General features: G+C 66.9%; 3 protein-coding genes across 4 annotated transcripts; 2 read left to right on the forward strand and 1 right to left on the reverse strand.

Annotated features, from left to right (window-relative positions):
- Window positions 1–838: 838 nt before the first annotated feature.
- Window positions 839–8,060, reverse strand: PSMD2 (proteasome 26S subunit ubiquitin receptor, non-ATPase 2). Of its 2 annotated transcripts, none has more exons than XM_068406333.1 (21): window positions 7,909–8,060; window positions 7,040–7,096; window positions 6,491–6,655; window positions 6,123–6,244; window positions 5,660–5,884; window positions 5,399–5,557; window positions 4,963–5,107; window positions 4,698–4,758; window positions 4,264–4,410; window positions 3,962–4,068; window positions 3,435–3,562; window positions 3,255–3,342; window positions 2,858–3,020; window positions 2,661–2,762; window positions 2,438–2,583; window positions 2,126–2,209; window positions 1,828–1,996; window positions 1,632–1,726; window positions 1,336–1,462; window positions 1,126–1,244; window positions 839–1,044 (listed from the first exon to the last, which is right to left on the reverse strand). In XM_068406333.1, exons 1-21 carry the CDS (start codon window positions 8,041–8,043, stop codon window positions 862–864), a joined length of 2,727 nt encoding a protein of 908 aa, XP_068262434.1. In that variant the 5' UTR covers window positions 8,044–8,060; the 3' UTR covers window positions 839–861. The 2 variants fall into 2 exon arrangements, with proteins under 2 accessions (XP_068262434.1, XP_068262435.1); XM_068406334.1 differs by lacking the exon at window positions 7,909–8,060 and adding an exon at window positions 7,581–7,753.
- A 1,594-nt stretch (window positions 8,061–9,654) lies between these two features.
- On the forward strand, window positions 9,655–18,067 carry ECE2 (endothelin converting enzyme 2). Its single transcript, XM_068406519.1, has 19 exons — window positions 9,655–9,696; window positions 11,412–11,498; window positions 11,867–12,011; window positions 12,214–12,429; window positions 12,531–12,655; window positions 12,800–12,946; window positions 13,034–13,099; window positions 13,299–13,487; window positions 13,896–14,038; window positions 14,178–14,292; window positions 14,545–14,655; window positions 14,854–14,952; window positions 15,045–15,122; window positions 15,329–15,432; window positions 15,740–15,850; window positions 16,203–16,270; window positions 16,940–17,130; window positions 17,215–17,310; window positions 17,408–18,067. The coding sequence occupies exons 1-19, from the start codon at window positions 9,655–9,657 to the stop codon at window positions 17,582–17,584; spliced, it is 2,310 nt and encodes a 769-aa protein (XP_068262620.1). The 3' UTR covers window positions 17,585–18,067.
- A 791-nt stretch (window positions 18,068–18,858) lies between these two features.
- Window positions 18,859–21,682, forward strand: LOC137666527 (mitochondrial ubiquitin ligase activator of nfkb 1-A-like). The gene is made up of 5 exons (XM_068406607.1): window positions 18,859–18,935; window positions 19,319–19,458; window positions 19,716–19,803; window positions 19,885–20,005; window positions 20,193–21,682. The coding sequence occupies exons 2-5, from the start codon at window positions 19,342–19,344 to the stop codon at window positions 20,881–20,883; spliced, it is 1,017 nt and encodes a 338-aa protein (XP_068262708.1). The 5' UTR covers window positions 18,859–18,935; window positions 19,319–19,341; the 3' UTR covers window positions 20,884–21,682.
- The last annotated feature ends 4,459 nt before the right edge of the window (window positions 21,683–26,141 follow it).

Below are 26,141 nucleotides of genomic sequence, written 5' to 3' on the forward strand. Positions count from 1 at the left end.
GACCTGCACCCACCCAGCACCGGCACCCACCCAGCACCGGCACCCACCCGGGACCGGTACCCACCCGGGACCTGCAACCACCCGAGACTGGCACCTACCGCGACCTGCACCCACCTAGCACCAGCAGCCACCCGGCACTGGTGCCACTCCGACCTGCACCCGCCCAGGATCCACCCAGCGCCGGCACCCGCTCAGCACCCCCTGGGCTGCACACCGGCCCCCCCCGGGGACCAGCACCCCCCTGGGGACCAGCACCCCCCCAGGACCTGCATCCATCAGCACCTGCACTCACACGTGACTTGCACCCATCCAGCACCCGGCAGCACCCAGGACCCACCCAGCACCTCGCACCCACGGGGGACACAGCCCCCACCCTGCACCCCACAGGACGCAGCCCCTTGCCCCTACCCTGCACCCCTCCCACTCCCCTTGGGACTCAGCACCCCACACCCATCCCAACCTCCCAGGACCCAGCCTCCACCCAGCACCCTGCGTCTGGGCACAGCCCAGGGTGCGGACACGGCCGGTTTCGGGAACTCTCTTCCTAAAAATACTTCCCCCGTGGCCTCCACCCCGCCCCAAGACCAATTTTATCCCTGATCCCCGCTCTGGAGCAGCACTGAACACCAGCAGAGCCCAGCGCTGTTCTGGGGGTGTGCACTGTGCCCGGCCCCCACGGGCAGTGGGTACCCTGAAGGGGACCAGAGCCCAGCCCGCAGCCCCAGCACAAGGAGGGTACAGCAGCACTAGAGTCTCCGCACCGTTTATTCCCTTGACTCTCAGTAACAAAAACAAACAAAGGTTTTTCTGCCCCCGCCACCCAAACCACCTACCCCCCCCCCCCCCAGCCCCCTCCTCGGCTCAAACGTCGTAGTTGGGGTTCTTGCGCAGTATAACAAATCCCTCCAGGATGGGTGTCACGGGCACGTGCTCCTCCGTGGCCAGCTCTGCCCGCTCTCCGTGTGCCAGCAGCACGGGTGTCGTGTGAGTCTGGAAGCCGGTGATGGTTTTGGGCTTGCCCGCCTGGCCCACCACATCCACAGCCTGCAAGAGAGGAGCGAGGTGAGGGTTGGGGACACGCTGGGATGCTAGAGCACCCCATCCCAGGCTCTGGCTGCCCCTTACCTGTCCCACCCGCACCGACACAGGCAGAGGGCGCAGCTCCTCGTCGAAGGTGACCAGCATGCGGGGCTGCATGGCAGCAACCAGCCCGTAGAGAACGTAGTGGGACTTGCCCAGGATAACTGGAGGGGAGACAGAAATAAGGGGGCTGAGCGGTGCCCACCCCGTGGGACAGAGAGGTGCCGGGGTGGGGGCCAAGGCCACAGTACTCACTGTTGCGCACGTCCAGGAAGGACACGAGGACGGTCAGCAGCCCGGCCACGGCCACCTGGCTCATGAGCTGGCGATCGCTGTGGTAGGGGCACAGGGTGAGCGTCCCTTTGCCCAGGTGGGTCAGGCCCTGGTGGAGCAGACAAAGTACATGAGAGAGTGATGGGGCAACGCCTGGGACACCCAGCTCTGCCCAGCAGGAGGGTGACACCCTCGGGACACCGCTCCCCTCCCACACCCAGGGCAGGGACCCCAACCTGCCCCTTCCCTGCCATGAGTGGAGAGCGCAGGACCATCACCTGGGCCAACCGCACCATGAAGAGGTTGTTGGGGTCCTTGGCGTGGTACTGGGCGAGCTGCCGCAGCATTGCTGCCAGCCGGGCGTTGTTGGTACCTGGGGAGAAGGGGGTACAGGCAGAGAGTGGGGTACACAGCTCGGGTCTCCCACCTTTCCCCTGCACACAAGCCCCAAACTGGGCCGTCCCCCAGGCTTACCGCTGCCCACCATGCCCATGGCAAAGATGGAGTTGTAGGAGACCTCGGGGTCAGCATCGTGGGAGAACTTGCTGAGGGTGTCGAGGATGTTGAGCCGGGGGTTGGAGACCGAGATAAGTGCGAGGGCCAGGGGCACGGCACGGCGGAGGGTGGGCTCCCCGTACCGCAGCTGCACGGAGGGGAGGTGGGTGTCAGACCCAGCTTAAGGGCAACGTGGTCTACAGAGAAGTGAAGCAAGACCCAGTCTCCATTCCTGGGTCCCTTCCCGGCTCTGTGCTGTCCCCCCCATGTCACTCACCAGGTGGCCGAATGTGCGCAGGGCCATCTCAGCACCAATCTCCTCACCCATGGCGATGAGTGCGATCCCCAACACTGCTACGCCCTGCAGGGACACGGGCACTGAGCGCCAGGCAGGGAGCACCCACCCAGCCTAAAACTTCAGTTCTCACAGCCCCTGCACCCACCCTGAGCCCAGGGGGACAGGGAGAGCAGGGGGTGCTGCTGGGGGCTGTTTTTCCTCCAGCTCTGATCCCACAAGGGCCTTAGGGACCCCCCCCCCAAAGCTGGCTCCTGCCCCAGGGACACAGATCCCAGCCCACATTTCCCCCACCTGGTGAGCCCCCATGTCAGCTGAGCTCTCTTTCTTCTCCTTCTCTTTCTTGTCCTTTTTGTCCTTGTCCTCCTCTTTCTCCTTGGAGTCAAAGTGCTCACTGCAGATGTGCAGGAGCTGTTGCACCTTCAGGACGTTCCCTGAGCCTGCGGGGAGAGCGGAGGGCCACGATCAGCAGGAGGAGGGCCTGGGACCCACTCCTGCCTCGGTCAGCCCAACTCACCCGCGTAGGCACAGATGTCCACCAGCGTGTTGGCGAAGCTGCGGAATGGCTCCGACACCACCTCCAGCGCTGCCAAGATGGCCTCGATTGCCTCTCCCTTCCCTGTCAAGGAAGACACAGTGGTTAGAGCACAGCAGCAGAGAGATGCTCCCACCCGGTCCCCCAACCCGTGAGCCACTGGCACTGCCCAGCCTTACCCAAGTGGTTCAAGCCCAGGCCGAGCGGCAGCCACCGGGCATACGTGTCCTTCAGCTCCGTCTCAGACTTCTCCATGATGGTCTGGAGGATGGTTGAGGTGACATCCCCGTTGCAGGAGCCCACCGATATCATCCCGCAGGCCAGGGCGGTCACGCCAGCCACCTGGTGAAGGAGGGAAGGAGACATGCTGCACGTGGGGACAGTGCAGAGCAAGCTGGCCCACAGCTGGCCCCCAAACAGGGTCGTGCTCTTCTGGCACAGCACAGCACCAAGCAGGGATGCACAGCCCTGCTCCCAGAGCTAAACCAGCTGCAGGACAGCCCCTGTATCCCCAGGAGCTGTTGGGGACCGGGTGGGAGAGCAGGAACCCCAGGCAAACCCTGCCTCGCTCCCTACCTCCATGCTGGACTTGGAGTCTCCCATCACAGGTAGCAGCAAAGTCAGGACATCCTCACGGTTGGAGCCTGCATACGCCAGCCCCAGCCTGCAGAGAGACCAGGGGAGCGTGAGGGGGGAGCTTTAGGGGGGAGCTGCACCACGCTGCGCAGCACGGGGAGGCTGGGGCCAGGCTCTTACCCAAAAATGGCTCCGATCCTCATGGTGTTGCTGTTGTGTAGGACATAGTCAGACAGGAGGGCCAGGGCAGGGTCACACTCATTCCTCACCCCTGAGTTGACGATGCCACAGGCCAGGAGGGCTCCCGACTGCAAGGCAGAGGCACTGTCACGCGTTGGCCACCGGTGAACAAAGCTCCCTGCCAGCCAGTGATTAATGTCACCCCACGTTACACCCACTCCCCGGGATGGACAAGTGGGTACCAAGTGAGCAACGCCACTCTGGATCCAGCCGAGCAGTCCAAAGCTCGTAGCTCTGTGACAAGGGGACCCCAAAGGTGCTTCAGGCAGTCCCCAAGAGCTGCCCGCCTTGCTGTGAGCCACTCAAACACCTGGGACACAGGGCATCCGACCCCTCTCCGGGCAGGACCTGAGCCACACAGTGGACCAAGGCAAGGTCAACCATTCCCTGAGCCAGCCACACACCCGGCCCGCAGCAGGGCTGCCCAATGCAGCCATAGAGCCCGTGCCCGGATCGGTGCCACCGACCTTGATGTAATCCTCCGAGGAGTACAGGTACTTGTCGATCTGTGTGAGCCCCCCGTCCACGTCCCACAGCAGTATCGTGCCCAGCGAGGCTGCAGCACTCAGCATCCCTGTGGTTCCCGGGGAGAAGAACCCACGTCAGCCCTGGATCGATGTGCCCTGCCTGGGGCAGGTGGTGGCCAGGGACACGGGGCAGCCCAGCGGCAGCCGTGCCCTGCAGCCCCCGCTTTCAGCAGGCCCCCAAAAGGGATGGGGTAGCGACCCCAAGCCTAGGGGCACCTCCAGCCCCTGCCCAGCTCCCTCACCGTGGTCCTTGTTCTTGTACAACCATTTATTGCCATCGTCAGTCAGCAGCTTGTCCTGTCCGAACGCAGCATTCACAAAGCCGTTCACAAAGGAGGAGGCCAAGTTCATCCGGGCCGAGTCCACTTGGGAACCGCTCCCCCCGAACCCTGGGGAACGACGTCAAGGTCAGCCAGGCAGCCAAAGCAACCCTGCCAGCCCTCCACCGCACAGCTGTCCCACACCACAGCGGGGGCCAGGATCTGTCCCACCACCAGCAGGAAGGAGGAGCCCAAATCCACAGCAGGCAGCTGGGTCTGCTCCACGCCAGGGCAGAGACCCTGAGCGGGCCGTTTGCCCACCCCACGATGGGGTTGGCAGTGCCGGCACAGGGGTGCATCGCAGCCCCAGAACGCCCCACAGGAGGAACAACAGAGGCCACAACACGAGCCCTTACGGTTATTTTCCAGGTGGGTTTTGTAAATATCATCCGGCACTTTGGGCTCCATAATGTCCAGCTGCAAAGACAAGGGAGAAAGGGGTTACCTCCTGGCTGGCATACCCCAGGGCAGCTACCCTACAAGGGCAACCTCTCCAGGAGGTGCCTGGCCAAGCTCGTAGGGACAAAGGATCTCTTCCCAGATCTTGCCACTGAGCCCGGCAGCCAGGGCAGACCACAGCCGGAGGCAGCCCAGGGCTCTTTTCCCAGCCAGGACACTCACCTCTCTGGCCAAAGCCAGGAAGTTGCTGTTGAGCTGGACATTGGACATGATCTCGGTCAGGTCCTCATACTCCTCCACATCCTCATTCAGCTCCAGGAAGACCCCATGGCGACCCAGCATAAAGGCCATCTGCTTCTGGACAACTCTGCACAGAGGAGAGAGGTTTCACAAGTGCCCAGGCCACAGCCAGCCCCAGCACACAACTCACCAAAAGGCATGGACACGTAGCCCAGCCTGCTCTGCTCTAGAGGCACACCAGAGCAGCCCAGAGATGACCCGCTCTTGTCCATCTTGATTTCAGGGACAAGAGTCTCAGTCCAAACTCCCAGACACTTCTGGGGGTGGCAGGATCCAACCCAGCTCTGCCTGAACAGGGAGTCGCACCCCACCACGACGGGCAAAGGCTCCAGAGGGCAGGGAACGAGTCTCCACTTACACATCTTTGCAGGAGGTGAAGATGTCCTCCACCAGCTCCACATCATTGAGCATCAGAGCCAGGCGCAGGGCTTCAGGGTAGCGACTGAACTTGCGGAAGATGCCCAGGGCACAGCGCAGGAGAGCAGAGTTCTCAGGCTCTGGGACGTAGCTTACACAGCTTTGAGGGGGAGACAGGCGTGAGGGTGACGATCACATCAGGCAACCTCATCCCACCAGGACCAGGCCCCTTCCCGCGCCTCAGCCTGCCAAAGTCCCTCACCTGGTCAGGTAGAGGCACACTTTGGAGTAGGCGTTGTCATCAATGTACTTCTCCAGCATGTCCATCTGCTCGATCTCCATGAGCAGGTCACAGGCCTCATGCTCTGCATTGTGGGCCATGTTGTAGGGGACGATCTCCTTGACCAGGGTGAGGAGCGTGTCCCTCTGAGCCTTGTCAGCCTCATCGATCTCCTGCCACTCCTTAGCCACCTCCCCTGCCAGGTGCCTGTGGGGACAAGCCCAGAGGAGGAATAGGGTTAAAAGCAGACAGAGGCCACGGCAGCAAGATCTCTGCAGCTAGCACACCACTGTGGAGAGAGGATGAGGAGGCACGTGTGCAGACGTGACAGGGGCAGCTGAACACAACCCCAGAGAGACGGGACACCTCCCAGACAGGCCAGAGTCGAAGGGCAATCCCCCTGAGCCCTTGTCCTTCCCCATGCCCTGCTCCCACCCAGGCTTACCTGACGTATTCGTGTCCCCAAGACGCCAGCTCCTCCTGGGAGCCCACCAGACGGTACTTCAGACACTCACGCTCCCCACTCATGGTCATGGCCAAAACAGAAATGATGTCTGCTGCAAAGCGCTGGGGAAAGAGTGCCGGGGACTCAGACGCACGTCGGGCACAGGGAAGGAGGGGCAGCAGGGACACAACACCCTCCCCGCGCCCACAAGCTGTCACAGGCAGCAAAGGCACAGCCCTGGCAAGTTATAATCCACCAGAGCGAGTCACAGAGGCTGATGTTAGACCACGGCGTCTGGAGGACTCTGCGATAACCTGCCCCAGCACTGTCCCCCAGCCACGTGGGATGGTGGGGCCAAGAGCCTTTACCTTGTTCTCTCCCGGAGCCATGTTCTCATAGATCTCCTTCAGCTTGCCGTAATGTGGCCGTAGGAACTTGAGGGGTTTGGGAACGGAGGTCATGGAGGTGGTGGAGGAACGGATCTGCCTCCGCAGCTCCTCCAGGGCCGGGCGGTAGAGGGACGTATCTTTCTCCTGCAGAGGGAAGCTGCCTGTCAGGACGGGAGGGGCTGTGTCACCACCCTGCCAACCCTCCCCAAACACAGCCATGGCTCTGAGCAGAGCAGCCCCCTACCCTGGGCTGCCTCCTTCAGCCCCAGTGGGCTCCTAGAGCTGGGTAGGAGGGCACAGCGGGGCAGAAAAGCCCCCCCACACAAGAGGGAGGCAAAGGTCTCTTGGGCACAGGTCAGGCAGCAAGGCTGGGGGACAGACCGCAGCAGATAAGGAGGGGCCCTGCTCAAGGTGAAACCCCCCCATTTCCACTGCACAAGGAACAACCGTGAGGGACAGTCAGACTCAAGTCCGGGCCAGGGCTCCAGGCTCGGCAGCTCCTTGCTGAGGGGCATAGCATGGACTTACCCCCAGGCGCTCCACCAGCATCTCCAGCTCGTCCTGCAGCTGCTTGTCCTCCTCAGACTGCCGAAACGCACAGGAGAAAGCAGAGTTAAGGGTGCCCAGCACAGACACCCCCAGTGTGACAGGGTTGGGGGCGTCACTCCAAGCCGCAGGGGGACCAGGACACAGTGACACACCCCCCAGGGCACCATCCTGCCCCAGTGCTGCCAGGGGGGTCGATGCTCCCATTACTGGGGGTACCCCCTGAAGAGACCAGCCCTTCCCGGGGGTGAGGAGCGCCGCCCCCCTTGCCTCGTGCTGGCAACACCCCTATGGCGAGGGGCATGGCGGGGCACAGCCCCACGGGGGGGCACCCCCAGTGAGAGCAGCCCCCCCCACAGCCCGTGGGGACCCCCAGCTCCAAGGCCACCACCCCGTGCCGGGCAAAGAGGGGATCCCGCTATATTCCTCGCTGTCACACGTGCACCCTGATTACATCACGGCTCCCCTCGCCCCACTCCTGACGTCAGACCCCGGAGCCCCCTGCCCCACCGCACGCACACACCCCCCAGGGCTGGGAGCCTCCAGCTGCGTCACGCGGGCACCCCCAAGACGTCACGGCCCCCGCCGGAGGGAGACCCCCGCGCCAGTGACGTCACGGCCCCCTCCGAAGGGAGACCCTCGCCTCGGTGACGTCACGGCCTCCCCCCGGAGGGAGACCCTCGCCTCGGTGACGTCACGGCCTCCCTCCGGAGGGAGCCCCGGTGACCCCACAGGCGTCCCCGGAGGGGTGCTGGCCGCCCCCGTGACGTGGGATGACGTCCCGCCCCGCCGGTGACGCGGGCCCGGCCGGGCCGTGACTCAGCTGCGACCCGCGGCGCGGCGGCGCTCACCAGCTCCTGCTCCTTCTCGGGCCCCGCGGGCGTCTCCCGGCGGTCCCGGCCCCAGGGCGGTGTGGGCTTCTCGTCGCCGCCCGACCCGGGGCCGCCCTGCACCCGGCTCTGCCCGCCGCCGCCGCCCGCCTCCATGGCCGCTCCGCCGCACACCCGCCGCTCTGCGCCTGCGCACCGCCCCGCGCCGCCGTGACGACACGGCCGCGCGCCGGGGGCGGGGCGAGGGGCGGGGCGGCCCCACGTGCCGCGGCGCTGCGCAGAGCCGAGCACCGGCAGCGGCTGCGGCAGCGGCGGGAGCGGGCGTGGCCTGTCCCGGGGCTCCGGCGCTGCCGGGGACAGGGACCCGGAGCTCCGCCACCCTGGCACGGGGCGCTCGTGCCGCCGGAGCCGGGCCAGTGAGGCGGCATTGCCCGGGGCTCGGCGGGGCCCCGACACGCCACGGACCCCCGCGGGCAGCCCAGTGTCCCTCCGCCCGTGCTCACACACGCACCTCCCGCACGCGTGTGCCACTCTCTGCCCCCGGCCCCGCAGCTCAGGCAGGCGGCACTGCCTGGCCCAGCCCCACCGGGCACTCCGGGGGCACCTTCCCCCCGCCCCGGGCAGCACCCCGGGCTGTGCTCACCGGGGAACCCCCGGGCAGCGGGTGCGGTGCCAGGCGACTCCCCCCCAACATTTCTCAAGGCGTCACTGCTGTGCACACCCAGGCACCCACACAGCCACTGTGTGCCCTGCACCCCGGAGGGTAGGGGGGACCCTAACCGAGTACCTGCACCCGCACACTGCTGCCCCCCTGGCAGCACCCCGGGCACCGGGCGGGTGACCTGCGGTGACACCCTGTCCCGGGCAGACAGTGGCACAGGGCCGGGAGGTGTTGAGGCAGGGTGTGAGGCTGTGCACAGGGCCACGGCCTCCCCCTCGGTCACCACCGCAGCGGTGACCACGGCTGTGCCACACCTGTGTGCATCCGACTGTGTCACACCGTGCGCGGTGGCATGGGCCTGTGTGTGAGCTCAGGGTGCCTCGGTGTACTGGGTGGAGGTGTCAGTCAGCGTGTGTGCGTGTGTGTGTGCATCCACCCGGGCGTGCGCTGGTTCGTCGGGTTGTGTGCCCGGGTACCGAGCAGGGTGTGCTGGTGCTGCTGCGGCTGTGCACTGTCACCACCCCGCTGCCGCTGCCGGTACCCGGTGCTGTGCGGTGCCAGTGGGCCTTCCCGGGTGCTGAAGCCCAGTGCTGGTACGTGTGTCAGTGTGCTGGTGCCCGTTGCGGGTGCCCTGGTGTGAGCCCGGGTGCTGCTCCCCGTACCGGTGCTGGTGCGCCCCCGTCACTCCCGAGGGTGCCGGTGCGGGTGCGGCTCCCCGTGCGGGCACCGGTGCCGGTGCCGGTGCGGCTCCTGTGCGGGTACCAGTGCGGGGCTCCTCCCGCCCGCACGGCGGTCACCTTGGCGGCGGGGCCGGGCCGGGTGGAGCGGAGCGGTGCGGTGCGACCGGGCTGGGCACCGGTGCCCCCGCTCCAGCCACCCCCCGAGGCGCCGGCCCCAGCCGCCCCCGCCCCGTGCCTGCGGGTCGCCCCCAGCCGGTACCAATCCCCGCAGCCCCATCCCTGCCCGGTCGCGGTCCCGGTCCCGGCGGCGGCGCGGCGTCCGGTGCGGGCCATGGCGGCAGCGAAGGCAGGCGGCGCTGCGGCGGCGGCGGCGGGGGCCCGGCGCGGCCCGGGCGGGGAGCGGAGCTAGGCGGGAGGCGGCCCGGGATGGCCAGGATGAACGTGGCCCTCCAGGAGCTTGGACACGCCGTGAGTGCCCGGAGCTGGCGGCGGGGCAGGGCAGTGAGTGGGGCAGGAGGAAGGGGGGGACGGGGGGCCCCGACTCGGGGGGCGGGGGGGGCCGGCGAGGGGGACAGGAGGGGACCGGGGCAGAGGAGAGCTGGAGGGGCTCAAGGAGCTGGAAGGGCTGGGGGGGCTGCGGGACCCTGCGAGAGGAAGGGATGGAGGAGCTGGGGGACACCCGGGAGGCGAGAGCCTGGGGATGCCGGGGGCTGCGTGGGGCCGGGGGAAGTGTGTGGCTGGAGGGTCCCCGTCCCCCACGGCGGGGGAGAGAAGGGGGAGGAAGGGCTCCCCCAAACCCCTGCCTGGGGCGGGGCAGAGGGAGCTGAGGCGGTTTGGAGACGGCCCGACAGACCCTGCTCTGCCGAGGCATGGAGCCCACCTGGGGCACAGTGACGCTGCTCGCAGGGTGCCCCCCAAGGCAGCACCCCTGGAGGGAGCAGGGGCCCCTGTCCCCGCGGGTCTCAGCCCCACGGAGGGGGCAGGAGGAGCCCCAGGACCAGGTCCTGCTCCTGCCTCGAGGGTGCCAGAAGGTGCCGGGGAGGGGGTGCTGCCGGCTGGCACCCAGGGGGACGAGGACCACCAGGGAGGGGAGGGGAGCGTGTCGGGGGAGCCGGGGCGGTGGGGGTGCCCGGCTGGCCGAGCTCCCACAGGATGCCGAGCCGTCCCTCCTAACGCCGGCGGCTCCCGGGAACCCGCCCCGGCGGGGGGGCTCCTGCCAGCTGTCAGCCCTGCGCCCTCCTGATGCAGCAGCCCTTGGCGAAGCCCCCTCCCCGTCCCAGCGGTGTGGCAGTGGGCAGAGGAGGGCATGGGGCACTTGCTCTGCTTCACCCCCTGCCTGTCATCCTTCCCACCCCGGCTCCTTCCCGGCCCCCAACACCCCCAGCCCTGCAGGCAGCCCCGGGGCAGCCACCTTAGTCTGCAGCACAGGCGGGAGGGTGAGCTGCAACCCAGCTGGGCGTTAACTCTGAAGCCTAAGGATGGCTCGCAACCAGCAGCATTGCTGATTCTCTTCCAACAAAGCCTCCAGCTTTTTTTTCCAGCTCATCCCCCCCTCCAAAGCTGCTGTCTCAGCTCCAACACCTCTCTCTTGTCTGAGTCCTCATGGCTGAGTCGGTGCAAGCAGCCCCTGCTGGGCTGCCCCGCAAGGCCAGGAGTGAGGGAGTCCTGCCCCACCAGCTGACACCCCCCATAGTGCCCCCTCTCCCCTTTCATGCTCTGCCCACATGGGCATAGCCCTGCACCCCGGGCACCCCCAGGACCAGGATGGGAGGGGGAGGCACTTCCAGATGTTTCGGACTGGTGCACATTTGCATGGAAAGTTCCAGGCGGGGAAGGAGGGGCGAGGCAGCAGCACTAAGCAGAGGTTGCCTGGCAACAAGGACCACGTCTCCGTGGCGATGTGGCACCTGTCAGCAGGGCTGATGCCATGGCTGCCATGGCGACGCAGAGGGATGCTCTGGTGTGAGCCCCTGAGCCCCCCACCAGCAGCTCTCCCGTGCTCCCCGGGGCTGGGGACAGCTTCTGGGAGTGGCCCAGGCGCACTGAGGGGGGTCAGGGGCTGCCCCGGCCCCCCGTGAACCTGCTGAGTGGGCACTGTCCTTGCGGTAAGAGCCAGAGGGCACGGCAGGGCGGGGGGCAACCACCCCCACCCCCCTATCCCAGCCCGCTCCCTCCCTCAGCAGATGCCTGACTACAAGCGTGCCACGCTACAGGACGACGAGGGGCCGGAGCCGGCAGGGGACGGCAGCGCGTCTCCCGACAGCGTGGAGGTGAGGTCTGCCCCGGCCCCTCCATCCTTCCCCTCTCCATCCTCCCCGGCTCCCCTCCTTGCCCTCAGCCGGAGCCTGCCCGCAGCCGGGTGGGCAGCGGGAGCAGGGCCAGGAGCCCAGCCAGCCCTGGCCGTCCCCAGGGACGTGCTGGGAGGCAGCCAAATGCGGCACAGAGTGTTCCCCGGGCCACCATCCTTCCTTGCGGCTGGGGGGCTGCCAGCACCCACCGCCGGCTTGCGGGGCTGGTGCCCTGGGCACCCGCGGAGGGATGCCCCGATCCCCACCTCATCTCACAGCCGAGCCAGGCACCGGGGAGCGGCGGGGTTCGGTCCCCCCGCGGTGCGATGGCCCGTTCTGCCCCTGCCCAGGTGGGGTTTCGGAAGGGGCCGGGGCCGCTGCTGAGCCGCCTGGCCTCGCGCAGCCAGCTCGAGCTGGTGCTCTGCGCCATCGCCGTCTCCCTGGCCCTGCTGCTCAGCGTCGCCGTCGTCGCCCTGGCCATCCAGTACCGCAGAGGTAAGGAGGGGTCCCACGGCCCCGCCGCAGCGGCGGTGGAGTTCCCCCACCCAGGGGGGACATGGCAGGATGGGGAGGGACGGGTCAGCCCAGGGCTCCTGCTCTGGGTGCTCTGCCCGCCCCAGGGTGCAGGCAGGGCTTGGCCCGTGCCTCAGTTTCCCCTGGCACATGCGCACAGCCCTGGGCATGCCTTCCCTGCCAGATCCCTCTCACAGCACGTGCCTGACAGACGCCTGCATCCGGGTGGCCAGCAAGATCCTGGAGGCCCTGGACGCAGAGACGGACCCGTGCCAGGACTTCTACCAGTACTCGTGCGGGGGCTGGATCAAAAGGAACCCGCTGCCCAATGGGCGCTCCAAGTGGAGCACCTTCAACAGCATCTGGGACCAGAACCAGGCCATCATGAAGCATCTCCTAGGTGGGCACTGGGGAGGTTCACAGCCACGGAGTGGGGGTGACCTGCAGGTGCAGGCGGGCAGAGCCCCGTCATCCCCAGGGCTGACCTGCAGCCTCCCACAGAGAACGCCACCTTCAACTCCAGCAGCGAGGCAGAGCGGAAGACGCAGCGGTACTACCTGTCCTGCCTCAAGGAGCAGAGGATAGAGGAGCTGGGCTCCCAGCCCCTCATGGAGCTCATTGACAAGGTGGGCGGCCATCCACACATGAGTCGAGCTGTCGGGTCTCAGCCCAGCGCATCTCCTGCTCGGTTCTTCACATTCCTGGGGAGGGGGCAGCCCTCCGGGACAGACCCTATCCCTCCTTGAGGCACCGGGTCCGTCTGCCAGCAGATCGGGGGGTGGAACATCACCGGCTCCTGGAACCAGACCAGCTTCGTGGAGGTCCTCAAGATGGTGTCAGGCACATACCGGGCGACCCCCTTCTTCACGGTGTACGTGGGTGCAGACTCCAAGAGCTCCAACAGCAACATCATCCAGGTTGGCACTTTGTCACCGAGGGGTGGTGGGCACCGGAGGGGCACCGGCGAGCACCAGGCTGCCCATGCTGCCCCTCTCTCCTCCCAGGTGGACCAGTCGGGGCTTTTCCTCCCATCCCGGGATTACTACCTGAACAAGACCGCCAACGAGAGGGTGAGGCTGGGCGCCGGGCACCCTGCCAGCAGCAACCGGGGGAAACCCACGGCGATGGGGTGCGAGCAGTGCGGGGGCGCATCTGGCACCCACACCCTGCCCATCGGGTGGCACGGTGCCCAGGCAGCGGCTCTGAGCCCCCCGGGGAGGAGGGATGAGCTGCGGCCAGGGCTGAGCCAGGGCTTGGGGTTCCTGCCAGGTCCTGGCAGCGTACCTGGACTACATGGTGGAGCTGGGCACACTGCTGGGGGGGGCCCCAGAGCCCACCCGCCTCCAGATGCAGCAGGTGCTGGACTTCGAAACCCAGCTGGCCAACATCACCGTGCCCCAGGCTGAGCGGCGGGACGATGAGAAGATCTACCACAAGATGAGCATCGCTGAGCTGCAGGTGGGCACGGCATGGCACAGCCTGGGGAAACGCTCTGGGGACTCAAGGGGGGTTTGTCCAGCGGGGCGCCGAGGGGTCTGTGCCCACTGCTGCCACCCCCAAGGACACCCCGGGCAGCCCCATCCATTCTGGGACATGCACTAGGTGCTGGAGTAGGTGCTCATCACCCCGGTCGTTAGGATTTGGGGGGAGCTGCCACCCCACATGGGGGGGGTCCTGGGGTCCCCTCCTTGTCCTGCAGCATTGAGAGCAGCAGGGAGCCACAGAAAGGTTTTGGGGCAGCGAAGAGATCTGGGGTTCTGAGGGACCTTGGGACCCTCCCAGGAAGCACAGCCCCTGCCCCGGGGGATCCTCCCATGCCAGGCAGGATGGGGCAGAGCTGTGCCAAGCACTGTGTCCCCCCCCCAGACCCTGGCCCCCAGCATCGACTGGCTGGATTACCTGTCCTATGCCCTGGCGCCGCTGGAGCTGGCCGACACGGAGCCCGTGGTGGTGTACGGGGACTCCTACCTCCAGCAGGTCTCCGACCTCATCAATGGCACTGACAGGAGGTGAGGCGCCTGTGAGCCCCCCGCCGTGCCCCATTAAGGGCTGCCCCTATGGCGGGGGCATGTTTTGGGCTCGCCGATGGCTGGGGCATCCCCCATGGACCGTGCCTGTGCAAGCCATGGCACCTCTCTGCCCCCGCAGCATCCTGAACAACTACTTGATCTGGAACCTGGTGCAGAAGACGGCCTCCAGCCTGGACCAGCGCTTCGAGACGGCCCAGGAGAGGCTGCTGGAGACCCTCTACGGCACCAGGAAGGTAACAGGGGGCTCTTGGACCAGTCCCCTCTGCCCCTAGCCTGGAAGCAGCCAGGAACACCTCTGCCCTTGGGATGCCCTTGGGATGCCGAGCCCTGGATGCTGCAGAGGGAACCCAGGGATCATCTTTTGGGATGGGGGTTCAGCTGCTGAGCATCTCCCCCCTGGGGAGGGGGCAGAGCCGGGCTGGGGGAAGTGAGGGGAGCAGGGGAGGGGGCTGGGGGTCTCACAGACCCCCGTCTCGCTCCCACAGTCCTGCACACCCCGCTGGCAAACCTGCATCTCCAACACGGACGACACGCTGGGCTTCGCCCTGGGCGCTCTCTTCGTCAAAGCCACCTTCGACCGGGACAGCAAGGCCATTGTGAGGACACTTCTGCCCCCGTCCCCCCCTACCATTACTATCCAGGGGAATCCCCCCTTTCTTCCCCCAAACCCCAGGGCAGGAAGGTGGGGAGCAGGGAAATGGGACCCCCAGCCCTGGGGAAGTCGCATCCTGCCCACCGTGTCCCTGCCCGAGGGGCTGTGCGGGGCAGGGGGCTTCATTCCTTCCCTTCCCCAGGCTGAGGAGATGATCAGCGAGATCCGGGCGGCCTTCGAGGTGTCCCTGGACCAGCTGGACTGGATGGACGAGAAGACCAGGCAGGCTGCAAAGGAGAAGGTGACCCCAGGGACGGCAGCGGGTGGAAGACCTCCCCCCGTCCTGGTAAGGCCCCCGACCCCATTTCACTGCCGGGACCTCTCCCCACGCAGGCGGATGCCATCTACGACATGATCGGCTTCCCCGACTTCATCCTGGACAACAAGGAGCTGGACGATGTCTATGATGGGGTAGGGGGGCACCCGGCTCATGGGGAGGGGGTCTGGTCCCTGCTCATGCCAAGCCGTGGGGAGCCCCATGGTGGGGCGATGTCCCTGTTTGGGGGACCCATTTGGGATGGGGTTACGCGGAGCCACCCCAGTACCGAGCACATCCTACCCAGGGTGGGGGGGACCACCTCAGCGGACCCCTCCTCATCCCTCCTCTTCCTCACCAGTATGAGGTCTCGGAGGACTCCTTCTTCCAGAACATGCTCAACTTCTACAACTTCTCTGCCAAAGTGATGGCCGACCAGCTCCGGAAACCCCCCAACCGCGACCAGTAAGGGGGAGGGTCTGGGGGGGCGGAGGTTGTCATACCAGCATGGTGTCACAGCACTGTCCCCAGCATGGCCTGGGTGGCACTGATTCACTGGGGTGAAGGTCCCCCCATGGGGTAGCACAGCGTTGGAAGTCACCCATGGTGGCTCTGGCTTGTCCCTGGGACAGAGTCCCTTGCTCATGGGGCTGGGGGCAGCGGTGCCAGCCCCAGGCAGGGCAGTACAGGGGACCCACGGTGGGAGACAGCACAGGAGGGTGCCAAGGTGGGGGGAGAGGGGACACATCCCTGTCCCCCCTCCCTGCTCCAGGTGGAGCATGACCCCGCAGACCGTCAACGCCTACTACCTGCCCACCAAGAATGGGATCGTCTTCCCTGCTGGCATCCTGCAGGCTCCCTTCTACGCCCGCAACCACCCCAAGTGAGCCTGGCACGGGGATGGGGGGGCAACTCCTGGGTGGGGGGGGGCACGGGCTGGGTCAGAGCCAGCACCCCACAGAGCCCCCCCCAGTCACAAAGCAAAGCCCTGGGGGGCTTGAGGGTGCCTTGAGGCTTTACACCCTGCAGCCAAGGCAGCCTGCAAAGTCCCCGTGGGACCACCAGCGTCCCCAACGGGGCTCATTCCCGGCTGGGTGCCCACCAGAGCAGAGTCTCGCTGGGTGCCCTGGACACAGACGGGGTGCCCAGGCTGCGGAGGGGGTGCCCGGGCTGGGGGCTGGCTGCGACGGCATCATCCCCCTGCACTTACCTGTCTCTCTCTTGCGGCCCTGCAGAGCCCTTAATTTCGGCGGCATTGGCGTGGTGATGGGGCACGAGCTGACCCACGCGTTCGATGACCAAGGTGAGAGCCCGCTGGCAGTGCCAGCCCTGGCCCCCATCACCTTCCTGTCCCCCCCCAGCCCCCCACTCGCCCCCCTGCCCTCAGAGTGGGGAGGGGGTGCCACGGGCGCGCAGGGGTCCTGCTTTGCCATCCATTGCATCATGCGTGCTCGTGCTCGTTCCCCCCCCCCAGCCACCCCCCTTCTATCGTCCTGTCTCCCCAGGTGGCACCCGCTGATACCTCCCCCGGCTTCTCTGTGCAGCTTTCGCTCCATCCGCTTGGTGAGGACACAGTGTCTGCAGCCCCGGCCCGCTCCTCATCCTCCTCCCCGCGGGGCACGGGACGGGTCCCTCTCGCATCTGCTCTGCTTTGCGCCTTCACCACAGCCTTGGAGCCGAGATGGGGTCAATGGGGAATTTGGGGGTGACAAATCCGGCTTGGGGTAGTGGGGAAGCACTGGGGGATGTCTGGGGACACAAGCGCACGGCTGAGATACAGCCAGAGCCCGCCCAGAGCAGGAGCTAGGGGACACCATCTCCCCTGGGCATGGACCCAAGGCACCAGGTCCCCCAGTGTCCCCTGGGGCTGTCCCCACCGCACCCCACCCTGCTTCGGGACACCCTGCAGTGGGGGCTCTGCAAGGGGCCAGCGCCCTCCGGTCCCACCCTGCCCCACGGCTCGGTCCCACAGGGCGGGAGTACGACAAGGAGGGCAACCTGCGGCCGTGGTGGCAGAACTCCTCCCTGGAAGCCTTCAAGAACCACACAGCGTGCATGACGGAGCAGTACGGCCACTACACCGTCCACCGCGAGAAGGTCAATGGCCGGCAGACGCTGGGCGAGAACATCGCCGACAACGGCGGGCTCAAGGCAGCCTACAACGTGAGTGCCACCACCCCGGGGGCATTCAGACCCCCCCCGTGCTTGCGTGTCCCTCCCCAGGGCTTCAGGGCACCTCTCCTGCAGGCGTACAAGTCCTGGCTGCAGAAGAACGGGGAGGAGAAGCGCCTGCCGGCCCTGGGGCTCACCAACCACCAGCTCTTCTTCGTGGGCTTCGCGCAGGTAGGGTGGAGCAGGCTGGTGGGTTCCCCATCCCTCCCCAGCCCTCCGGAGCCATGCCACAGACGCCCCATCCCTGAGGCTATTCCCGCTCGGGCAGGTGTGGTGCTCTGTCCGGACGCCCGAGAGCTCCCACGAAGGGCTGGTGACTGACCCCCACAGCCCCGACAAGTACCGTGTCGTCGGCACCCTCAGCAACTCCCGGGACTTTGTCGAGCATTTCGGCTGCCCCCTGGGCTCCCCCATGAACCCCGGCAAGCACTGTGAGGTGTGGTAGGGACGGGGAGGGTGCTGGGGACAGAGGGGACGATGCCCGGCTGTGCCCTCAGCCCTCGCTAGCTACCAGAGCTGGCCCACAGGCAGAGAGCGGGGCCACCCCCTAGGACACCCTCCGTCGCGGTCCCCCCGTGCACGCACCGCACGCCGCCTCGCCCCACCTCTGCCCCCCCACAGCACACACAGCCCCACACCGGGCACCCACTGCAGTCCCCATCCACAGCCTGGGGCCGAGCACGGCCAGCAGAGAAGCCGTAGCACCCCCAAAACACAGCTCTGCCCCCCAACCCCGACGTGCTAGAGATGGGCACAGCTTAGCCCTCCCAGCGCCGTATCCACCCTGGGGTGGGCACTTCAGCGGGGTCCCAGGGAGAGCACTAGAGCCGAGCCCCCGCCCTGCTCCTGCCCCCCAACCTGCCGGAGATGGAGGCCAGGGGCCGCCTGGCTCCACTCTTCCCTTGCTCCCTCCCGATCCGGCTTGGCTTCCCCATCCACCTCTGCTGGGACCAGCGGGCAGCGGCAGGGACTCTGGTGCCTTCAGCTGTGGGTGGCTGTCGCTGAATTTATTTCACAATTAAAAGCAGTTTCCACTTAACTCCAGTGGCTCCGGGTCCTTCATAGTGTCGGGGGGGGGCGCAGAGGTGGGATCTGGCACGGGAGGGTGACTCAAAAGGTGGGGGATACAGGGAAGACGAGACATCCCGAGGGATGGGAGCAGGAGAGGTCTGGAGGGATGGAGGGAGGGGAGCAGACATGCGGGGAAGGAGAATGGCAGCCGCGGGGCTGAGCCTCGGCCCTGGCACCCCAGGCAGGGTCGGGGGGCTGCGCCGCCAGCTGGCACCCAGCGGGGTGGCTGCGGGACACCGGGGGGCGGCTCTGGGTGAGGCCGGGGAGGCAAAAGCCGGGCTGGAGCAGCCCCGCAGCCCCGGCCCAGCCCCAGCGGGGCGCGGGTCTCCCCGGTGGGAAGGCCAGCCAAGGGGTCCCGTTGCCGCCCAGGCCGGGGGGGCCAGCACGGGTGAGCCCACCCTGTCCCGGGGCCAGGCCGTGGCCGAGCCCCCTCCCACGCCCGCCCCCAGCCCCGCACCGGGGTCCCCCCCCCACGCCCCCGCTCTGCGCCAGGACCGCCGCGGGCACGGGGGGCTCGCAAAGGCCGCCGGGAGCTGCGGCCCTGCCGGCGGCGGGCGCAAGGCCCGACGGGAGCTGTAGTCCGGCGCGGGGCACGCTGGGAGCGGTAGCTCCGGGCGCCGCCCGTCCGCCGCCGCGCCGCGGGGCCGCACTACATTTCCCAGCAGGCAGCGCGGCGGGGCCTGGGCAACGCCGCCTCGGGGGGCACCGGGGGCAGCGGGGCCGGGGTGAGCGGCAGCGGCAGCAGCGGCGGCGGCGGGGGGGGTCCGGGCCGGGGTCCGAGCTGGGGGCTGGGGCCGGGCCGGGTCGGGGGTTCTGGGCCCGGAGTGGGGGTGCCGGGCCTAGGGGGGACCCTGGGTGCAGGGCCCGGAGTGGGTTACCAGTGCTGGGCCTTGGGCCGACCCTGGGTGCAGGGCAAGACGGGCGCCTCTGGACCCGGGCTGTGCAAGGGGTGCTGGGTCGGGCCGGGGCTGCCGGGCACCTGCGGGTGCTGGAGCTGAACTGCCACCGGCAGGCTTGGCCCTAGGGCAGCAGTGCCCTGGGGATAGGGGCAGTGGGACGTCCCTGCCGCTGGGCTGACACAGCCCCATCCAACATGCTCACCTTGCAGGCCTGCTGCCCGAGCCTGGCACCATGGACGCACCACCCATCACGCCTGGGGAGCTGCTCTGTCTGGGCTCCAGCCTCGCCTTCTCCGGCCTCTTCTACTACCTGTACAGGAAGAAGGCCAGAGTGGTGGCACGCATACAGGTAGCCCTGTCCCTCAGATACTCTCGCCTCCTCACTGTCCTTTCCCCGCTGCCCTGCACTGCCTGGCCCAGAGCCTTTGCTTTGGGTGCACCTCGCTGACGACTGCAGCCTGCTACATCCTCTACCGATATCACGGTGCCCAGGACCAGGCAGGTCACATCCTGCCAGAGATCCCCACAAAGCCATGCATGACCCACCCTCTGCCTGCCAGCCTGTCTGCCACTGCCCGTGTTCATGCTCAGTCCCTGCTCTTCCAGGAGGCCCCAAAGCTCCAGGTTGATGACGATTTACCAGCACTGGTGTCTGTGGCTGATGGGAGATGCCTTCCTTACGTTGCCCTGGAAGGTAAGGAGATCCTGTGGCCCCACACCGGGGACTGGGGTCAGGCTCTCCTCCTTTGGCTGTGATGCATCCCTTGGTCCTTAGGCATAGTGCTGCCAGCCAAGGCTGCGCTGACCAGCCATTACCATGAGGGGCTGCAGGGCGTGATTCAGAAACTGCTTCTGAAAGAGCATCGGCTGATCTGGAACAGCTTGGCCCGGAGCTGGTGAGTGATGGGAGGGGACAGCAGGGGTGGGCTTGCACCAGTGGGTCCAGACCCCTGTCCTCTGGGGCCACTTGAGAGGCAGAAGGCAGCTCGGTTAAAGGCTCTAGTCCCTACCCTTGGGTCTGCCCCCGGAGCTCAAAGTTCCTCTGCGTTGTCCATATCCCAGCGCTGCACTCTCCGCTTACAGGAGCGAGAGCGAGCGGGTGCTCTCGGAGCAGGTCTACACCGTCCCCTTCTTGCTGGCCTCACCAGACGCCGAGGCGGTGACGCAGGTGAGCGTGGAGAGCCCACTCCAAGCCATCTGCCTGCCTCTGGAGACAGTGTACGAGCGGTTCCAGCAGCCAGCCCACGGCTTCCGCGACCTGCTGGGCCAGTACTTGAGCGGGGAGAAGCCCAAGGGCATCCTGGAGACGGAGGAGATGCTGCGGGTGGGGGCCGGGCTGACAGGCATCGGGGAGCTGGCCCTGCACCCCGACGGCTCCCTGCACCTCCAGCCGCCGGCCCGGGGGGGCAAGTATTTCCTGTGCCTGGGGGACTGGCAGACGGTGCTGGCGGAGCTGGAGTCGGCCAGTGGGCTCTGGAAGGGTGCGGCTGTGCTGTGTGCTGTGGCAGGCCTGGCTGTCCTCCTGCACGCCCTGTGCCGTGCCTACCGGCGCGCCCGCCTCAAGCAGCAGCGTGAGGACAAGGAGCTGGATGGTGAGGAGGCCGGAGGTCCTGAGGACTCCTGCGTGATCTGCCTGACGCGGCCCCGCGAGTGCGTCCTCTTGGGCTGCGGCCACATCTGCTGCTGCTTCCGCTGCTTCCAGGCCTTGCCTGCCCGCCTCTGCCCCATCTGCCGGGGGCCCATCGATCGCGTGGTGCCCCTCTACCAGGCCTGAGAGCACCCGGGTGGGGGGCCCAGGGAGGGGCAGAGTGAACCAAGCCAAATCTGGAGCCTGCAGAAATCTCAGGTGTCCCCTCACGTGCAGCTGAGTGATTCCTGTTAGGAGGGAAGGGTCCTGGTGTGCCTCACATCTGGATTTGGGAGGGGGGGAGTTACAGCCTCTTCATCCTTCCTTTGTCTGCCAGAGGGACCCCTTTCCCCAAACATGAAGGCTTGGGGGAAACGTACTCAGTGCCTGAGCCGAGTCCCCGGCCTCACACCAGGGTGTTTCTCTGGCAAGTGGCTGTTTGACCCGTGCCCCTCTCCCAGCCCTGACCCCCCCCAAAGCCACGCAGGACTTTTCCTCTGTTTGGCTTTTCCAGAGCGTGGCTTTGTCCGTGGGGAGGATGGCGGGGGCAAGACCAGGGCTTGCAGGACACAGCTGCCAGGGTGGGGTGACAGAGACCCAATCCCCCACTGAGCCACCACAGTGGTGACCTTGGTGCCACCATTGTCACCCCCCTCCAATCCGTGTGCCTACAGCCACTGCCCAGACCATGTAGGGGCACCCAGGGGCTGGCAGCAATGAAGTACGCCCCTTTGCCAGCTGCTCTGCCACCCGGGGAGGGGGACAGTGTCCCTCCGTCCCTCTCCGCAGGGTCCCCACTCTCCTGGAGGGAAAGGACAGCCCTGGGGCCTGCCCGTGCCCCTGGTCCCTGCTGTGCCCAGCTTTCCTGCCCACCTCCTGGCCAGGATCGGCTGCAGGAGCAGCTTGCAGTGGTGTGTGGAGTGATAAAGCCAAGGAGTGGAGCTCAGCCTGGCCTCTTCCTTCGCACCGTGAAGTCGGGGGATGCGCTCGCAGCTGGGGCTGTCCCCGGCGGGGGCACCGTCACCTCCCTCCCCACCCAGGGAGCTGGCCTGGGCACACACACACCGGTGGGTGGTGAGCAGGGGACCCCCAGCTGGCGTGCACCTCCTCTGGATACAGCCCCGAAGGGAGGGGGGGGAACAGGACTGTTGCCAAGGCGATCGTGCTCCTCCGGTCTCCATGGCAACTGCTGCCCTGGACCGCTCCGCATCCCTGCCGGGCTGCGGTTGCCCAGGCAACGCACGGGCTCTCCCGGCTCCTGCGGCTTTGGGGCACCCAGGGTTTGGGGGGGCAGCGCTGGCAGGGCTCTGGCAGCCAGACAGCAGCATGGCGGGGGGGGGGGGGAGGGAGGGGGATGACGTGCCCCCTCCCTGGGGCAGTGACCCCCATTGCTACCAGTTTGGGCTGGGAGCTTGGGGCAAAGGTGCCCCTGTGGTGTGGCCCCCAGGGCCTGCAGCCAGCTGCCGTGCCCCAGAGAACCCAGAGAAACCTCCTGGGACCCACATGCATTTTTGGGGTGGGGGTTTCCCTCCTCTCCCCACCCCCATCTTTCAGCCCAGCTTCTTCCCCACATCAGCACGGCGACAGCCGCGCTGCAGAGTGAGCAGTGGGGCCTGGGTACCCCCCTGGAGCTGGGCATCCCCCCCACAGCAGGAGGGATTTCGGGAAGGAGATAAATACCAGATGGGAGAGGGCCTGGCTGCCAGGAACACACTGCCTGTGTGCCAAGAGCTGCTGGCACGAGTCGGCTGGGGAGGGCGGGGGGTGCCCGTGCTCCCCGAGACTGCTCGCCTCATTCCCTGGGGCCCAGCAGCCATCTGGGGACGGGGACAGCTACAGAGGGACCCGCAGCCACCCGCTCCCCTCTGTCCCCAAAGGTGCTGAGGGTACCCGGGGCAGGGGACACATCCCCTGTGCTGGAGGGACATGGGGAGGGTGCCACTCCGTGCTGGGGCACAGCCCTACCCTTCATCCCCCCCGCCTTGGGTCTCTGCCACCCGCAGGAGGCCACCAGCCCCGCGGTGGCCTGGGCGCGCAGACCCCGCCGAGCAGCCCCGCCTGGCACCGCTCTGGGCAGCAGCGTGACTCAACCGCTCGGCTCAGCCAGCTCCTCGCCGTGCCAAACCGCCCGGCACAGGGGCTGCCCGGCCGTGCTGCAGTGCTCGCGCCCACCGGCCGAACCCAGCTGCCCCCCCCGGGGGGTTTTGGTGCAGAGCAGGACGCGGGGAGCTCACCGTGCCCAGGCTGAGCCCTGCCCAGCCTCCCTCCCCACCACACAAGGCCCAAGAGGGACCCAGGTGTCCTGCCAGCCCGTGCCTGTGGCCCCCACCCACACCCCCCAGGGATGCCAGCCTGCTCCCACCTGCCTCCCTGTCTGTTGTCATGGTGACAGAGATGTGGTGACAGCCAGGGATGGAGCCTCACACCCCAGCAGGGCTGCTCACCCCCCTTGCCACGGGGTCCCTGACCCTCCTACTCCCTCCACCCCCCATCCCAGGTCTGGGCAGGGGACCCTCCGTGAAGCCCCTGCCCCAGGCAGTGCTCTGGGCGTGCCCCGGGCAGCTCGCGTGAGGGATGGGGACAGTGCCACCCGCTCCCCTTCCACCTGCCCCGACTTACACTTGGAGCCCCCTCAGGAGCACCCTCTTCCCAAAGCCAGGCTGTTGTGCTGAGACAGACAAACTCATCCCACTAGTGACAACCGGCTGGCTGGCCCCGGCTCTCCTGTGAAGGCTTGAGCCTTTCCTCACTGGGAAAGGCGCTTCCCCTCGAGGGACAGCTTTTCGGCCTCGTCTTCCCACATCACTGCCTGCGGGGACAGCACAGGGCAAGGGACACGCTGCTGTCCCCTGTCCACCGTCACCCGCAGCACAGCTGCCGAGCAGGATTCCCGTCCCTTGTCCCCCAACACCTCCTCACTGCGGTGACGGTGCCACCACAACCATCGGCACGCACGGCCATCCCCACCGCCTGCACCCAGCCCAGGTGCGTGTCTCTGCTCCCCCAAAACCCCCGTGCAAAGGAGCTGCCCGACCCTGGCAGGAGGACACCCCTGACCTTGTTGGTGACCTTTGCCGGTCTCCCACGCCAGGCCGGGTGCTCAGAGGGAGCGGCGGTGCCAGCAGCAGGGAGCTGGCACTCGGCAAGGCCCCCCGGGCCACGGCTGCCACCGCCACGGAGCAGAAGTGCCATTTCACGTTTCTTGGCAGGGCTGGAAGCAGCACAGATGGAGGCACGGGAGCCGGCCTCCAGGCACGCCTCTGCAGCCCCCAGCCCCGGGAGGCCAGCCCTGGCGCTCCCAGCGCCAGTGACAGCACCAACAGGCTCCTGGACCTGCACCAAAGCAAGCCCCTGGGTCTGGTTGCTAATGCCTGCTGCCTCCTCCGAGCCCCCTGTCACCCAGCCGCTGCCTGCAGGCCACCAACCCCATCCCTGCCAGGCCTTGGGGACCACCAGGTGCTCCCATCCAGGCCAGCTCTCACTGCCCCAGGGTCCCTGCGGAGCCTGAGCCCCACCACGAGCCGCTTGCGCAAGGACAGGGCGTTTCTCTGCCATGAAACCACCTAAAGCACCAGTGACTGCAGGGAAACTCCCCATCTCCATCACAACACCCAGAGCCGGCACCCAAATCCCCACTGAGGGTGGGGAGCTCATGGGCAGCATCCAGCTGTGGGGCTGGGTCACGGCAGGTGCCCGTGGGCTCCTGGAGCACCGCCCAAGGCCAGGCAATGCAGCATCATCTCCATGGCCAGCCCCACTGCAGCTGGGAGCCCAGCTGCGTGCCCGCTGCCCGGCCCCATATCCACCCCAGGGGGGTCACGGCTGACCCCCAGCCCTTGCATCACCTGCAAGGTGTCCCGGCTTGGGGGCTGCAGCCTGGGTTTAAGGAGCCAGGGCAGGAAGAGCCACCTGCTTCCCACTCCCACGGCCCCTTCTTCCTGCTGGAGCCGGCTTTGTGTCGGACAAAAGGCTGCAAAGGAAGCGAAAAAGGAGATTACGTGGCTGCTAGAAGGCGGATAACGAAGGTGGGATGAGAGCCAGGGGAAGGAGAGTGCGCGGGCCCAGCTCGGGATGCGGTGATGCAACCCACACCGGCAGGGGGTGAGGGTGGGGTCCCTCCACCCCCCTGCCCACCCACCAACATTCAGGTCCCTGGTACCTCATCCCCCAGGGATGGATGACCAGCAGCACCCTTGGGGAGCCAGAGACGTCCCAAGGAGATGCAAAGTCCAGAGCCACAGTGCTGCCCTATCCCACCCACAGTCCAGCTGTGCTAGCACAAATCCAGCCCTCCTCCTGCCAGGGCTGGGCAGAGGGTCCCTCCCACACCCCCAAACCTCAGCCAGCCCCACAGAGCTCCCCCCAGCCCCATAGCCAAGCAGCTCCCCTGGGTGCAAGGCACTGTACAGATACAGGTGTGCGATAAGCAGGGCCATTCCCAGGGTGACCCCTCTCGAGCCTCTCCCCAGGAGCCTGCCAGGTTGGAAACCCTCCTGGAGCGCAGCACCGGCCCTGCTCACATCCCACACAGGCCATCTGCTCCTCTTCTCACTCACCCCCGGCCCCGCGCGTGCCACGGCCTGCCTGTCCCTGCCCACGGGCAGCGGCACGTGGGCTCGGCGACGGGAAAAGCAGGCCACATCTCAGCGTGGGCCTCTCGCCTATTTTCCGAGGCACTTTTTGCAGGAGCAGAAGCCATCACATGAGAAAGTTCAAGCTGGTTCCCCATCAAAGGCAGCAATAACGGCACTGCCTTGCCAGTGGGGAGCAGCCACTGCTGCCCCGTCCCTGCTCTGGGAGGGGACCGGTGCTCTGCAGAGCCCAGCACAAAGGCAAAGGCATGGCTGAGCCTTCCCAAAATAGCAGTACCTGCCCTCTCGCATGGACCAGCCAGGCTGATGCTCTTCTGCAGCACATTTTAACAGGATCTCAGGCCATGGAGACGCTAGCATGGAAAGATGGACCACAGGGCTGCCTGTAAAACCCCACTCTTGCTCCCTTGAGACACCCAGAGGGAGATTCTCACGGGGCTGGTATGGGGCTGGCACGTGCTGCTGCCACGCAGGTCTCTGGCTTTGCTGCAACCCAGCGCACTCACATGAGCTGGGGGACCTGGATATGAGGGAGCAGCAGGAAGAGGGCTGCCCCATGACAGGGTGGCCCTCTCCAACCAGCCTGTATCATCATTGCACCATCATCAATAATTCCTAAAACCAGGGCTACACCTACAGCTCAGGCAAGGAGCAGCAGCCCCAGACTGAGCTTAAATAGCCCCCCAGCCCCAGGTGACCAGGATGGGGGTCCCAGGTGAGGCCACTCAGGGCCATCAATGCCAATCAGTGCAATCACTGCCCTGGCAGCGGAAAATGTAGGAGGAAAGGGCCAGGGCAGGGGTGTGCAGAGGG

The sequence above is a fragment of the Nyctibius grandis genome, chromosome 8 (assembly GCF_013368605.1).
Source record: "Nyctibius grandis isolate bNycGra1 chromosome 8, bNycGra1.pri, whole genome shotgun sequence".
In the NCBI taxonomy this organism is placed as follows: Eukaryota; Metazoa; Chordata; class Aves; order Nyctibiiformes; family Nyctibiidae; genus Nyctibius; species Nyctibius grandis.